The 14707-nt window shown below is 34.0% G+C and overlaps 1 protein-coding gene across 1 annotated transcript; it reads right to left on the bottom strand.

Moving 5' to 3' along the window:
* Positions 1-7657: 7657 nt before the first annotated feature.
* Positions 7658-11737, bottom strand: LOC107622794 (Leucine-rich repeat protein kinase family protein). The gene is made up of 2 exons (XM_016324830.2): positions 9812-11737; positions 7658-8806 (listed from the first exon to the last, which is right to left on the bottom strand). Exons 1-2 carry the CDS (start codon positions 11103-11105, stop codon positions 8139-8141), a joined length of 1962 nt encoding a protein of 653 aa, XP_016180316.1. The 5' UTR covers positions 11106-11737; the 3' UTR covers positions 7658-8138.
* Between the last annotated feature and the right edge of the window lie 2970 nt (positions 11738-14707).

Genomic DNA, 14707 nt, shown 5'->3' with positions numbered 1-14707 from the left:
GTAGATTGATACCTATGGATTCACTTTTCGTATCAAAGGGAACGCTTTTAGAAAGTAGCCTATTTATTAAGTTTTGGGTGCATTTTAAAAGTGATGCCTAATGTATCTAGAACTAAAAACTTAATACTTGTCAAATTTTTTCCTCTTTAACACTTGTAAATTTTTTCCCTCTTAACTTTTTATCCAGTTCACACTTAATGAAAAATTTCCCTCTAAGAGAAGAAAACCATTTCACCTTTCACAAAAAAAAAAAAAAAAATCTGCTCACACTCAGCTCACAAAGAAAACCATTTCACACTCAGCTCACAAAGAGAAGAAAACCCTCATCGTCATCACCCTCAGCTCACTCATCATCACCCTCGCTCAGATCGCTCATCATCACCCTCAGAAAACCCTCACTCACCACTCACCACTGACTCATCATCGCGAATCGAAGCTAACCACTGACCCCCACTCACCACTCACCCTCAGCTCACTCATCATCACCCTCAGCTCACTCATCATCACCCTCAGAAAACCCTCACTCACCACTCACCACTGACTCATCATCGTGAATCGAAGCTAACCACTGACCCCCACTCACCACTCACCGCCACACACCACCCCCACTAACCACTAACCACTGACTGTCAATCGAAGCTAAGTCGCCCTCTTGCACAGATCGTAGCGCGCCACCCAGACCGTTCATCTACCTTCGTAGTCTCTGCTCTCACCATCACTGGTCACCATCGTCGTATCTGCACTCACTGTCGCCGCTCAACCAAGTTGTCTCCGCTCTCACCGTTGCATCTCACTCTTGTTGTCTCTGTGCCGACCGTCGCCGCGCGTCTAGCATCATCGTTCTCTCTGCTCACCATCATCGAGAAGGTGTGTATAGATTTTCATTTGGTTCTGAAATTGGAGGTTTAGGGTTCCGATTTAGGGTTTTTAATTTGGGGGGTTTTGTACACTAATTGCCTGTTATCCGTGAAATCTGAAGTTTGGTTTAGTTCAAGTGATTCAGTTGTTGTTTACTGAAATCTGAATTGAGTAGAGGTTGCTTGTTGTTCTAAACCATACTTGTTTGGGTAATAGAAAAATGAAATGCAGTCACTGCCATCACATGGAACTAATTGGTTATGATTCTTTATTGCTTCCTTAATTGCCTCCGGTAAGACAAGAAAATCGAGATTTCTTAATATATTTCTGTCACGAATAATTCTATGAATCAAAGTTTCTTCTGTACAGAAAAAATCATTGAATAGTTCTTCTGCATAGAAATTAAAAGTAGTATATGGTTCTTTAATTAGAGGTCACAAGAGAGCAAAGTATATGGTTCTACTTATATATGCATAGAGAGAAAGGGCTGAAAGAGTTGATGGACAAAGATAGTGTGGTGCACAAGAAGGTGAAATAGATGAAGAATATGGCTGGAAAAGCTGTCCTTAATGGTGTTCTTCTTTGAATTCTGTTGAAGAACTAATTGAGGATATCGTAGGTAGCAATTTATAACTATTCTGTTGTGTTTCATGAATAAAATATACAAAAGATTATAAAAGATGATACATATCTTGCATATCATATACAAAAGATTAAAATTTATGATATAATTAAGACAAAGTATAGGTAACCAACAAGATTTTTGAACAATGTGTAAACAATGTGAATTAATAGGGTTAAAAGAGTAAATTTAATTAATAGCATTAAATTAGGGTGTAGTGTATTTTCATTTGATTGGTGGTTGTTCATGTTGTTCAAAATTTTCATTGTTCCCCTAGTACTCCCATTAATTAATAAGTCATATTCTAAAGGAATTGCATAAATTCCTCAACGTAACTGTCAACAACAATGCCCCAACCAAAGAAAAGAGAAAACAGGTTTGTTCTAGTTCACATACACTTAGGGGTGACAAGGTGTAGGGTAGGGTAGGATTTGGATCCAACCTTAACTCTACCTGCGGGTTGAGAATTTTTTAACCCTAACTCTACCCGCTCTTAATTCGTGGGTACCCAACCCTACCCGCGAGTTATAAAAAAGATACAATTTTATTATATAATTTGATGATAATTTAAAATATAACTAATTTTTATGTAAAAAAGAATATTGAATTATCAATTAATGATTTTCTTTTAGTGGCTAAGAATATTTTACATTTAATAAGAGGTATTTAATTCAACATCCATTTAAAACATATTTTTATATAAGTATATAACATATACATATATATATAAAGTGGGGGTTGGTCGGGTAGGATTGTGAGACTCAACCCACACCCTACCCGACCCACACGAGAACCCTACCCGCTGCGGATCGGGTTAGCAACCCTACCCGACCGGATGAGATTGGGTTAATTAAGTACCCATAGATAGGGTACATATTGCCACCCCTACATACACTTCACACTCTCATCTCCAAAGGCAAATTGAACCCTACTAGTTCTAACTTCTAAAGAGTACATTATGACTGTCAAACCTACTAAAATCGTAAGTAGGAAAAAAATAATTCAAATGATTTTAGACTGAAATCAAATTTAAAGCATAGGGAGTAGGGACACATACATTTTAGGGTAAAAAACCCTAATAAGCCAAGCCAAAAATAGTATAACGTAAATACGCCAAACTGAAAATCGTTTCAGCAATAAGCTAGAAGTTATTTTTATGTAATTCGAACCAGCTTGGTTCGAACTCCATTTCTACATAATTCGAACCAGCCTGGTTCGAATTATATACAAACACACGCACACACATAATTCGAACCAGCCTGGTTCGAATTACACACAAACACATGCACACACTAATTCGAACCAGCTTGGTTCGAATTACACACAGTAATTCATGGTATAATTCGAATTATGCTGTTAAAAAAATAATAATTTATTAAAAAAAATTATTAAAAAATTTATTAAAAAAATTAATAATTTAAAAATTAAAAAAATATATATTTTTATTTCATACGTTAAAAAAAAGCTAACAAAATATTTAATTACGAGACTTCTTTAAAATATTAATGAACTATCAACTCGAATTCCATACAATACTTTTCTGTCCATTTTTAATAGTTCATGAATATTTTTTAATAAATTTTTTTAATAAATTTTTTTAAATTATACTACAAAAAATATTTTATTCTATGCAAAACAATTTAAAAAAAATGGCTTAAAAAATGTTATGAGTACTATAAAAATTTGTAATGTTATAATAACTTAGATAAATACATGCATGTACTCAAATTTTAAATAAAATATTCTACATAGTCAATAATAATTTAGAAATGAAAGAAAATATTTTATTCCATACAAAATAATTAAAAAATATATTTTATTCTATACAAAATAATTTTAAAAAATGGCTTAAAAGATGTTATGAGTACTATAAAAGTTTGTAATATTCTAGTGATTTAGGTAAATACATGATAAAAATATTTTTCTTTAATTTCTAAATTATTAGTGACTATGTGGAGTATTTCTTTAATGTCTTAAGTCATTAAGACATTACAAATTTTTATAGTATAGTACTTCTAACATCTTTTAAGGCATTTTTTAAATTATTTTGCATAGAATAAAATATTTTTTTATGGTATAATTTAAATAAATTTATTAAAAAATATTCATGAGCTATCAAGAATGGCCAGAAGAGTATTGTATAGAATTCGAATTGCTCAACATATAATTTGAATCAGAGTAATTCGAACTTCCCTATGCGTAATTCGAATCATGTAATATCTCACCATATAATACAAAATAATTTTATTAAAAAATTATCATGAATATTTTTTAATAAATTTATTTAAATTATACCATAAAAAAATATTTTATTCTATGCAAAATAATTTAAAAAATGCCTTAAAAGATGTTAGAAGTACTATACTATAAAAATTTGTAATGTCCTAATGACTTAAGACATTAAAGAAATACTCCACATAGTTACTAATAATTTAGAAATTAAAGAAAAAATATTTTTATCATGTATTTACCTAAATCACTAGAATATTACAAACTTTTATAGTACTCATAACATATTTTAAGCCATTTTTTAAAATTATTTTGTATAGAATAAAATATATTTTTTAATTATTTTGTATGAAATAAAATATTTTCTTTCATTTCTAAATTATTATTGACTATGTAGAATATTTTATTTAAAATTTGAGTACATGCATGTATTTACCTAAGTTATTATAACATTACAAATTTTTATAGTACTCATAACATTTTTTAAGCCATTTTTTTTAAATTGTTTTGCATAGGATAAAATATTTTTTGTAGTATAATTTAAAAAAATTTATTAAAAAAATTTATTAAAAAATATTCATGAACTATTAAAAATGGACAGAAAAATATTGTATGAATTCGAATTGATAGTTCATTAATATTTTAAAGAAGTCTCGTAATTAAATATTTTGTTAGCTTTTTTTTAACGTATGAAATAAAAATATATATTTTTTTAATTTTTAAATTATTAATTTTTTTAATAAATTTTTTAATAAATTTTTTTAATAAATTATTAATTTTTTAACAGCATAATTCGAATTATACCATGAATTACTGTGTGTAATTCGAACCAAGCTAGTTCGAATTAGTGTGTGCGTGTGTTTGTGTGTAATTCGAACCAGGCTGGTTCGAATTATGTGTGTGCATGTGTTTGTATATAATTCGAACCAGACTGGTTCGAATTATGTAGAAATGGAGTTCGAACCAAGCTGGTTCGAATTACATAAAAATAGCTTCTGGCTTATTGCTGAAACGATTTTCAGTTTGGCGTATTTACGTTATACTATTTTTGGCTTGGCTTATTAGGGTTTTTTACCCTACATTTTAACTACTTTATATGTTTATTACTGTTTAAACAATCATCCACAAAAAGAATTTATTAATTAGTGAAAAGTATAAATTCTAAATTTTTTACGTACTAACTAACAAAATTAAACTCTTTGAATGTTTATATTATAGAGTAATTAGACTAGTTAAATTAATAAGGATTATTATCAAGTAGGAAATTGCTATTTAAAAACAATAAGCAAATACAACAAAAAGTGTGGCGGGGAAAGACCAAATAAAAAAGATGACGTTAGGAAATTAGGAATAATTTATTATTATTATTATTATTATTATTATTATTATTATTATTATTATTATTATTATTATTATTATTGCCTCAAGTTTTTGTTGGTGTTTATATAGCAATTGTGTATCAAATAATGCTGCGAAAGACCCCCATAACCAACGGCACTAATCTGGAATCTAAAACACTTCGAGGCAGAGCGTATTACTTTATGAGATGGACATGCATAACTTTTTCTTTCATTTTATATATCATGTGGATGGCAATTATGATTAAGTAACCTAGGATCCCAAGGCTCCTCTATAACGTATATGTAATACCACTTATTGAACTACCTTTTTCAATGTTACTAGCTTGTAATCATTTTATGTAAATGTTCTATTCCTAATCTAGTATATACCTTAAGCCATTTGGCATTTTTCTCTTCTTCCACTACCTTTTTATCACATCTAATTTTGTTATTCCACATTGGACGATACGTTTAATGCATTCTCCCTTATACCTTGATTTTTCTTGTGACTTTGAACTTTGTCATTTATGATCTCATATTGTACCCTGTATATACCAGCCGGCCATATGCGTGATTATTATTCATCATTCCAATGCATGCTTTCATACACATTGCACTCTCTGGTTTCACTTTGTGGAGGCATGGAGAGTATACGATTAAATTATTCAGTTAATCAGATTAATTACTAACAAGGTATAGTATTTTCAGTCTGGGTTATTTATGGGTCAAATGAAACATGCACTTGTGACTTGTCAGTGATGCTGCCACTCCCATACGAGCAATCTAATTGAAACTTAAAAGATTTTTGTCAATGTTAACGGCTACATTAACAAAATAAACAATGTCTGGAGGATTGCATTGTGTTACCCAATTTATTTAACAAAATTGTTTAATAGATAATACAAAATCAGTCTAAAATAAACTAAAATAATTTTATTTTGTATTTTTTAATTATTGTTTATTTCATTTTGTATTTCTTATTTAACATTGGAATAATTAAGTAATATTTAATATAATAAATATATAAATATAAATAAAATAATTTAAAATTATTATCTCTCAAATATTATTCTTTATTTAATTCATAGCAAGCTTCAAGCAAAAACGAGAAGAAAAAGAAAGCTTCAAGCAAGCTTCTTTATTTCTATATATATTTTAGGGTAATACTGGTAACCAATAATTTTTTTGAACAACATGAACAACCACCAATCAAATCAAAACACACTACACCTTTAAATTACTCACCTAAATCTTAATATTAGAATAACCATCCGCACACTTAGTAAAATGAACATCCGATATATTAATTGTTCACATTGTTTAATATTTTCATTATCTACTTATACTTTTCCTATATTTTATATGTATACTTTTCACTTCTGGTATTAAAATATAATTTGTACACTTAATAGAGTATCAAAGAATTGAATAAATTAATGACACCAAAAAAAGAATTGAATAAATATAAATTTGTGATATTTATTGGATTTGGATGCTCTTATTAGTTTGCTGATTGGAGCTCAGAGTTTAGTGCGACACACGTAAACGAGGAGCTGGAGTAGGGCCCCGGTGGAAAACTAACTCAAGTGCATAATAACATGTAATGATTAATGATAACTAATCATTGTTAATTACATTAGGCCAAGGGAGACGCAGAATTACCGTGGTCAATGCGAAGCAAGACAAAGCCAAGAAAAGAAAAGGAAGGAAGGAAACAAGGAACAGTCAATTTAGCGTCCCACCAAAAAGAAGTCTTTCGGTGTCCCTAAACCACGTGACTCTTCAAGCTCCTTAATTAGCTTCTATCTAAGCTAAAATGGAACCATCAATGAATAATTTAGGAATAATATTTTTTATCACGTAATTCAGCTTCCTATTAATAATGAGACGTGTCAGCTAGTAGAGTTGAATAATCTCAATCCCCAAGAGGAAAGCGACGGAACAACGCAAGCACCATGAGGCATGAGATAGCTAGCTAGCGCGTTCCGTTGCATGTAAAACTTGTTTTTGTTTTACTTCTAAGTTCTAACGCCGCCTTTAATAAATACCATTAATCAATCTGCTCCTTCAGTAATCACTTCTCTTTAATTAGAAAATTAACTAATATGTTGCCAGTCCGAAAGAGACAATTAACTGATAAGTAGCTTTCGAGTTAATAAGAAAGTTCCTGAAAGGAAGCATGTATATGTATGTGTAGAGCGTAGGGTAAAGGAAAAGGGGGGCCGGGCAAGTAAAGAGACTACACGAAACGGGGAACAATGGCAGCAGAAGGATCCTCTTAGACCAATGGAATATGATGGACCCGACCCGCCAGCGATGAAATCATCTTCCTTATTTGTCACAATTTCCCATTACCCATTTCCTTGCATGCCATATTGCCATGTGACGCCAGTTTTACATGCATATAACAAAACGGACCACTCACATGCGCGCGTGCTGAACCATCCATTTTTTAAATATTAGTTAATACAGTAAATTCCAGTTAAGTAATACTACTAAATATGTGACGTGGATACACAGTTCTTTCATGCAATGATTTATGTGACAACTGTCCTGCTCCTAGCCCTATGTTGTAAGTATGCACTTGCACAGGACAACTATGTCATGCCAAATGGGAAATATATGCCTTCATTTTACAAGACCGAAAAAAAAACTAGTAAAGAATTGATACTAGGAAGAAAAAAAAAAGTGTAAAATGCCAAAGGGAAATTCATGAAATGGTCAAATCTCAATCAGTTCATGCAACCTCCTCCTTCACTTCATGAACAATTCAAACCCTCCCAGTTACCCCACCTATAAAAATCATTGAAATTAATAAAAGTAAAAAGAAAGAAGAAAAAATTAAATAAAAATAAAAATACACATCAAGCGGACCACCCTAGAACCGGAACCCAAAGGCGAACTAAAGCGAGCGGGCGCGCGCCATTATTCATTCACTTGGGTAACGCACCCACCACGTTGGCACATTTTCAAGAGCGACCCACCACCCTATCTTGTCCTTTTCCTCTTTTTCTCTCCTTTTTCTTTTTGAATTTCAACAACCTTCTCTTTTCTTTTTTTTATTTTCATCCTTTGAATAATGGTTTTAGTTACGGTGTGACCGATCTGGGTGGGGTTCTGCTCTCCTGGGGTGGAGTATGACCCTCCGATCCTTTAGAAGGATCATCAGACGACTGTCTCAAACCCTCATCGGTCTCGCCACGGTTCATCTCCTCAATCATGCGAACCACGTCTTGCATGTTGGGCCTTTGGTCCGGCACAACAGACACACAAGCCATTGCAATCTGCAACAACTGAACCATCTCTTCCTCTATGTTATGGAACCTCATCAGCTCCGCATCGAACACCTCCGCCGTCCACTCCTCCCGGACCACCGATTGCACCCACCGGGGGAGATCGATGCCTTCTTCCCCAAGCGACGCTTGGTTTGGTGCCTTCCCTGTTAATAGTTCCAACAGAAACACTCCAAAGCTGTACACATCAGACTTGAAGGTTGCCTTTCGGGTTTCTACCACCTCAGGAGCCCGGTAGCCTGCCACGCGGTTCGAGGGGCCCCCGTTTCCGAACAATGGGTTGAGGCCGAAGTCTGAAACGGCAGCTTCATGGTCCGGTCCGCGTAGGAGGATGTTGGAGGATTTGATGTTGCCGTGGACCACTTTGCCTGACACGTGGAGGCATGCTAGGCCTCTTGCTGCTCCTAGTGCAATCTTCATTCTGTTGTCCCAGTCTAACGGTGTTCTCCCAGACCCTCTGCTCCCTGGAGTCACAAACATACATTGATAACGATATTCATGTGGTTAAACTATGGTTATAGTTGTAATCACATATAGCAATACATAACAGGTGCCGTAACATAGTTTTATTCACATTGAGTAATGTAATGTTGGCCAATCAAAAATCATTGTCCACTAGTATCGTTGCAACGACAATGTATTTTGATTTTTCTTGTCCCATGCCATGACCGGTTTAGCCCAATATATATATCACAATCCAACTATTTCGTGAGGCCACAAAAATGCACATATTGATATTTCAAGACATAGCCATCAATAGAATTTGCGGTCAGAATTTTTTTAGTAGATTTTTTTCTCCCCCTCACTTACACGGTCAAGTGACTTTACTCTGCTTTAGTATAGTAGGGTATGGGACTTTTTTGTTCCACTTTAAAGGAGGATAAATAAAGAAAAGGCGTAAAAAAATGTCGGTGTGAGACAAGGGTCCTTGGTTTATGATGAGTCATGAGTGTTTGTTGTTTGTTTAAGTTGAAGGGAATGAAGATACTGTCTCTCACTTATGAGTTTGAGAATGTTTGCTTCACAAGCATAGTTTAAGAGGCAGCAAGAAGCAGCGCACTCTATGCTGCTTTAGATACTTCACACTCACGATACACCTCCTTTAAACTAATAAACAATTCTCCCCCGTTGATTAATATATAGACTAATGAACATGATGGCACTAATACTGCTGCTAATACGGTACACACATACCTCCATTATCATTCATCAATCTACGAGCCCACGCCAACACAAATTCTAAACAGCACACATAATACTATTATTAAATTATAAAAATAACCTAATCTCCACAACTATTACCAGCTGTACCCATTCAATTCAGTCAAGAAATTCCCGTATGAACACACCGAATACCAATAAGGAAAGTACGCTATTCTAAACCCAGCACTATAATGGACTACAGTACTAGAAATCAAGTCGAATTAATTAATTAATTAATTAATTAAAATGAAAGAGAAGGTTGTTACCGTGGAGAAGAGCAGAGAGGCTGCCGGCGGACATGTAATCGTAAACGAGCAACTTCTCATCTTTGGAGTAATAGAAAGCTCTGAGAGGAACCACATTATCGTGTTTGATCTTCCCAAGAACCTCCATTTGCATCTCGAACTCTTTCTTAGTAACAACTACGTCCTTCAGCCTCTTCACAACCACCGTCGTCCCTTCCTCCAGCACCGCCTTGTACGACGTACCCACGGTCCCTTTTCCAAGAACCTCCGCCGACGCCCGAAGCAGATCCTCCAAGTCAAAGCTGTACACTCCTCCCTCGAAGAACACCAATTTGTTCCTCTCTGCTTCCGCTGATCCTCCCGTTATGTCCTCCTTCGACGACGAAGTTCCTGCCTCCGCCGGTACTCCACGTGCGGCAACAGGAACTACCGGTTTCGGAGGTTTTGCAGGTTGCCGCCGCTGCCTCTTTCTGAGACAGAGGAAGAGTAGAAGAAGCAGAAGCAGCAAGCCGACGACGGAGCCGATGATAATTCCAACAATGGCGCCGGTGGATAGTTTGTTTGACTTCTTGTGAACAGGTTTTCCAGGTGGAATTTCCCCCGGCGAGGGCGCCGGCGCCGGGAAGAACGGGCTGCAGGCCGGTAAAGGTCCGCCGCAAAGATCTATGTTTCCGGCGAAAGAGGATTTGGGGAATTTTGCGAGTGTCTTGGGGATGGAGCCGTTGAGATTGTTGTTGGAGACGTTGAAGTCGTTCAATTTGGCGGTTATGCTGGGGAGTGTGCCGGAGAAGCTGTTGTTCTGGAGAAAGAGACCAGTGAGGTGAGTGAGGTTGTTGACCGAGAAAGGAATGGAGCCTGTGAAGTTATTAGAGGAGAGATCCAAGCGAGTCAAGCGAGTTAGGCGAGTGGCGGAGGAAGGGAACTCGCCGGAGAGCTCATTCTTCTGGAGGTAGAGGCCGCGGAGAAAGGTGAGGTTGGAGAAATCGGAGGGGATCTGGCCGGTGAGGCCGTTGGAGCGCAGGCTGAGAACGCGGAGGTTGGCGAGGCGGCCGATGGTGTCGGGAGGGATGGGCCCCACTAGTCCAACGGCGGGCAGGCGGAGCGAGTACACGTAAGAATTGGACGAGTCGCATTGAACCCCGACCCAGTTGCAGGCCGAGTCGGACGCGTTCCATTGGATTCGATTCTGGTGTTTTGTTTTCGAGATGAAAGCAAGGAGGGATTGTTTGTCCTGAGTTGGCTCCGAGTTGACCCGGTAACTCGCCATCACGAGGAGGAAAAAGACAATAGTAACGCTGCGAGAGATCAGCGCCATTGCCGGGGGTGCGTGTTTTGTGAAGAGTGATTGAGAATAAAATAATGTGGTGCGTTTCTATATTGGGATATTATTTACGAGGAGAAGAGCGTTTTGGTGCCACGCCGGAAGAAGGAGTTTTCCGGCGGAATGCCATCAGAAGAGTGTGTATGAGTGAAGACTGAAGAGAGAGCAATGACAGGGTTTTGTTCTGTTTTGTGATTTCACTCTCTCTTCCTCTCTCTCTGCATTATCACGAGGTCTCTAAAAACTAAAAAGTTAAAAATTTACAATAAAAAATAAAAATAAAAAAAGGAAAAAGAAAAGCTGATACGGAAACAGAAACCACCCTCGCTGGCACTGGTCCAAACTCCGGACGTTATTTTTTTTCTTTCTCTTTTTCTCTTTTTCCAATTACTTCCGGTCAAATTGTTTTTCTACAACGCTTTTTCACCGCTTCATGCTCTGTTTTATCCCACGCGCTCTTGTGTTTCGTGTAAAGATATCATTTAAGAGTATTAAAAAACTTGGTTGATACAGAAATAGATGCTTTTATTTTATATAGTGGAGAGAGGGGCAAAAGAAGGACAAAATAAAAGAAAGAGGGAGTTTGTTGTCGCTGTGTAGGGACTTGGTGTTTCGTATAGAGAGAGATATTATTCAAATGAGTGAGATACTTACTGATACTACTTAATTAGTACTTACTATGGTTGGGTTGTATGAGAGTTGAATATTGACTATTTGACTTGGTGAAATGGACGGCGATCGTCGGAACTGGAGAGTGGACAGTGGCGATTTGATGACATTTGACAAGCTTGGTGTATAACAACATAGCGCGTTCAGCATTCATTCATTGTGGTTTTTATTAGCCGTCCTGCTCTCCACTCTCCATCACTTTCCTCTTTTTCTGTTCACACCATTTTGGTCAATTCCCGTGAAAATGTCATCGTCGTTTTAAAAATTTAAATAAAATTGTTTAGGATAATTTTATTGAATAAAAATACCGTTTAATAAAAATACCGTTTATTTTAGAGTTAGACGACTATATATGTAATGAACTTAATCTTATTTTTGTAAGTGCGGTCTAAAATGCACCCATTTTCAGATGATGTCAAAGTGTATCTGTGGAAATAAACATACATGATGCATTATAAATATTTTGAAAGTTAAAAAGCACATCGACAGAGTTATACAATGTGATCTTTCCAAGTATGTAAGAATGTATGCAACATGTGTTGTCCAATTTGAAACGAAGACGACATATTTGGCGCTAACTAGCTAATTTAATCAGAAAAGTATAAAGAACTAATTTTAAAGGAGAAATATTAGTCAAATTTTTTGTTATAAAATTATTTTTAATTTGGATAAAGTATATTTTTGTTATTAATATTTATGATTTTTTTAAAAATATCTATTATGTTTAATTTTATTCAATTTTAGCTTTAAATATTTTCAATTAATTTAATTTTGTCTCTAACATTTTTTATTTATGTCAAAATTACTCTTAGAAGTTTTCATTTTTTTTTCCTAATACTTTCATGAAATTAATAGACAGATAATTTTGATACAAATCGAAAATGTTAAAAACAAAATTAAATGTAAATAAATGTTAGAGAATATATTTTTAAAAAATTATAAATATTAGAAACAAAAGATATATTTTATCCTTTTAACTTTTATTTTTGGAGAATCTAGATTTTAAAATTAGATTTTAGGATATAGAATTAAAGACTTATAATTAAAGATTTAAAATTTAGAATTAAAAAATCAGTTAAAAAAAGTTAGACGTCTAAGTTTTTTGTGCAATAATAATATTGTAACTCTCATTTAGTTATTTATAAATAAGTTTAGTGAAACATTCGACAACATACAATTGTTTAATGTGTTTGGCACGCAAGATCAGGCTTTGTCATAGTCAAATATTAGAGAGTCCCTACTATAAAACGATAAAGCTTCAAAGCAAGGTTCAAAATCATTTGTATAGCGTTTCAAATTTCCAACCATGGGAGTAAGCAAGGCATTTGCCGTTTTCATGTTGGCCTTTTTCAAAATTTTTATTGTATATTTTTTTTGAGATAGGTGTATACGTCGCTTTTTAATTTACATATGGCTCGATGAATGGTGCTTGGCTTCGATATGGGAGAGGGGGTGCTAAACAATTTTGTGGTGTCAGTGGGAAAACTAATCGGACCCTGCGTGTTGGGTGTGACTAGCACACGGACCGTGCGTGTTGAGAAGTAGTAGCTACTCGGACCCTGCGACATCCAAACCCCAGACGGACCGTCCGATTTGCTTTTAGCCAAACGCACGGTCTGATTTCATCGCTTGCATGGACACGCGGCGCGCAGGGGTGGCTCGCAGAAGCGGTGCCCTGAAAAGCAAACGAAGCCAGCTTACCTACTCTCACCATCCGAATTAACCCATTGTTTTCACTCTCAACCAATTTCACTCCCAGCTCCTTCTTCTTCCTTTCACCATCTGAAAGCTACTGCTTGAAGAAAGAAGAACATGCCGAAGAAAAATAAATTTAAAGATGTTGATCGACTTGAGCTTTACATTATTCATTATCTTAGCCTTTCTGATTATGTAAGTGTTATTTTTAAATTTTGTAAATTTTTTATATTTATAATTATTATTGTTAGAAATATAATTATTATATTTATTATTAGAAATGCAAGTTAGAAATGTAAATAAAATGATTATTAAGATATCTCCATAATTGTTATATATTTTTAAAAATTTGGCTGAAATTTTTTTTGTAAATTTTTTATTATAAATATTATTATTAGGAAATTTGTTATTACTATTATGCTTGCCTATTATTAGAAAAATGTAAAGAGAACAGTGGTAGTTAATTTTTCAGAGAGAACGGCACATTTTTTGTAATTTTTGGATTAAATTTTATGACTATCTGATTTATATTTATGTAGGGTATGTAAGTGTTTTTTTTTTGGATTTTAGAAATATTTTATATTTATAATTATTATTGTTAGAAATATAATTATTATGATTATTGTTGGAAACGCAATTTAGAAATATAAATAGAATGATTATTAGGATATCTTCGTATTTGTTAGATATTTATAAATATTAGTCTGAAATTTTTTTTCTATTTTTTTATTATGAATATTATTATTAGGAAATTTGTTATTATTATTATGCTTGTTGGTTTGTTGTTATTAGAAAAAATGTAAACAGAGGCGGTAGTTAATTTTTTAGAGACAATGTAACATTTTTTTTGTAATTTTTTATTAAATTTTATTATTATCTTATTTATGTAGGGTATGTAAGTGTTACTTTTAGATTTTGGAATTTTTTTTATATTTATAATTATTATTGTTAGAAATATAATTATTATGATTATTGTTAGAAACGCAAGTAAGAAATATAAATAGAATGATTATTAGGATATCTCCGTATTTGTTAGATATTTATAAATATTAGTCTGATATTTTGGTATTTTTGATTAAACTCTATTATTATTATAATTGGAGAAAACCGTGTAAATTTATTAAGATTTTCTTAAAAAATTTAACATTTTGTTACTGTAACTGTTATGGATGAATGATAGTTGAGGAAATAATGTTTGAATGATATTAAATCAGTAATTACTATAAGATGTT

This window comes from Arachis ipaensis, chromosome B10 (assembly GCF_059453495.1).
Source record: "Arachis ipaensis isolate K30076 ecotype BB chromosome B10, ASM5945349v1, whole genome shotgun sequence".
In the NCBI taxonomy this organism is placed as follows: domain Eukaryota; kingdom Viridiplantae; phylum Streptophyta; class Magnoliopsida; order Fabales; family Fabaceae; genus Arachis; species Arachis ipaensis.
Note: the sequence above shows the minus strand (reverse complement) of the source record. Positions and strands in the feature narration are given on the sequence as shown.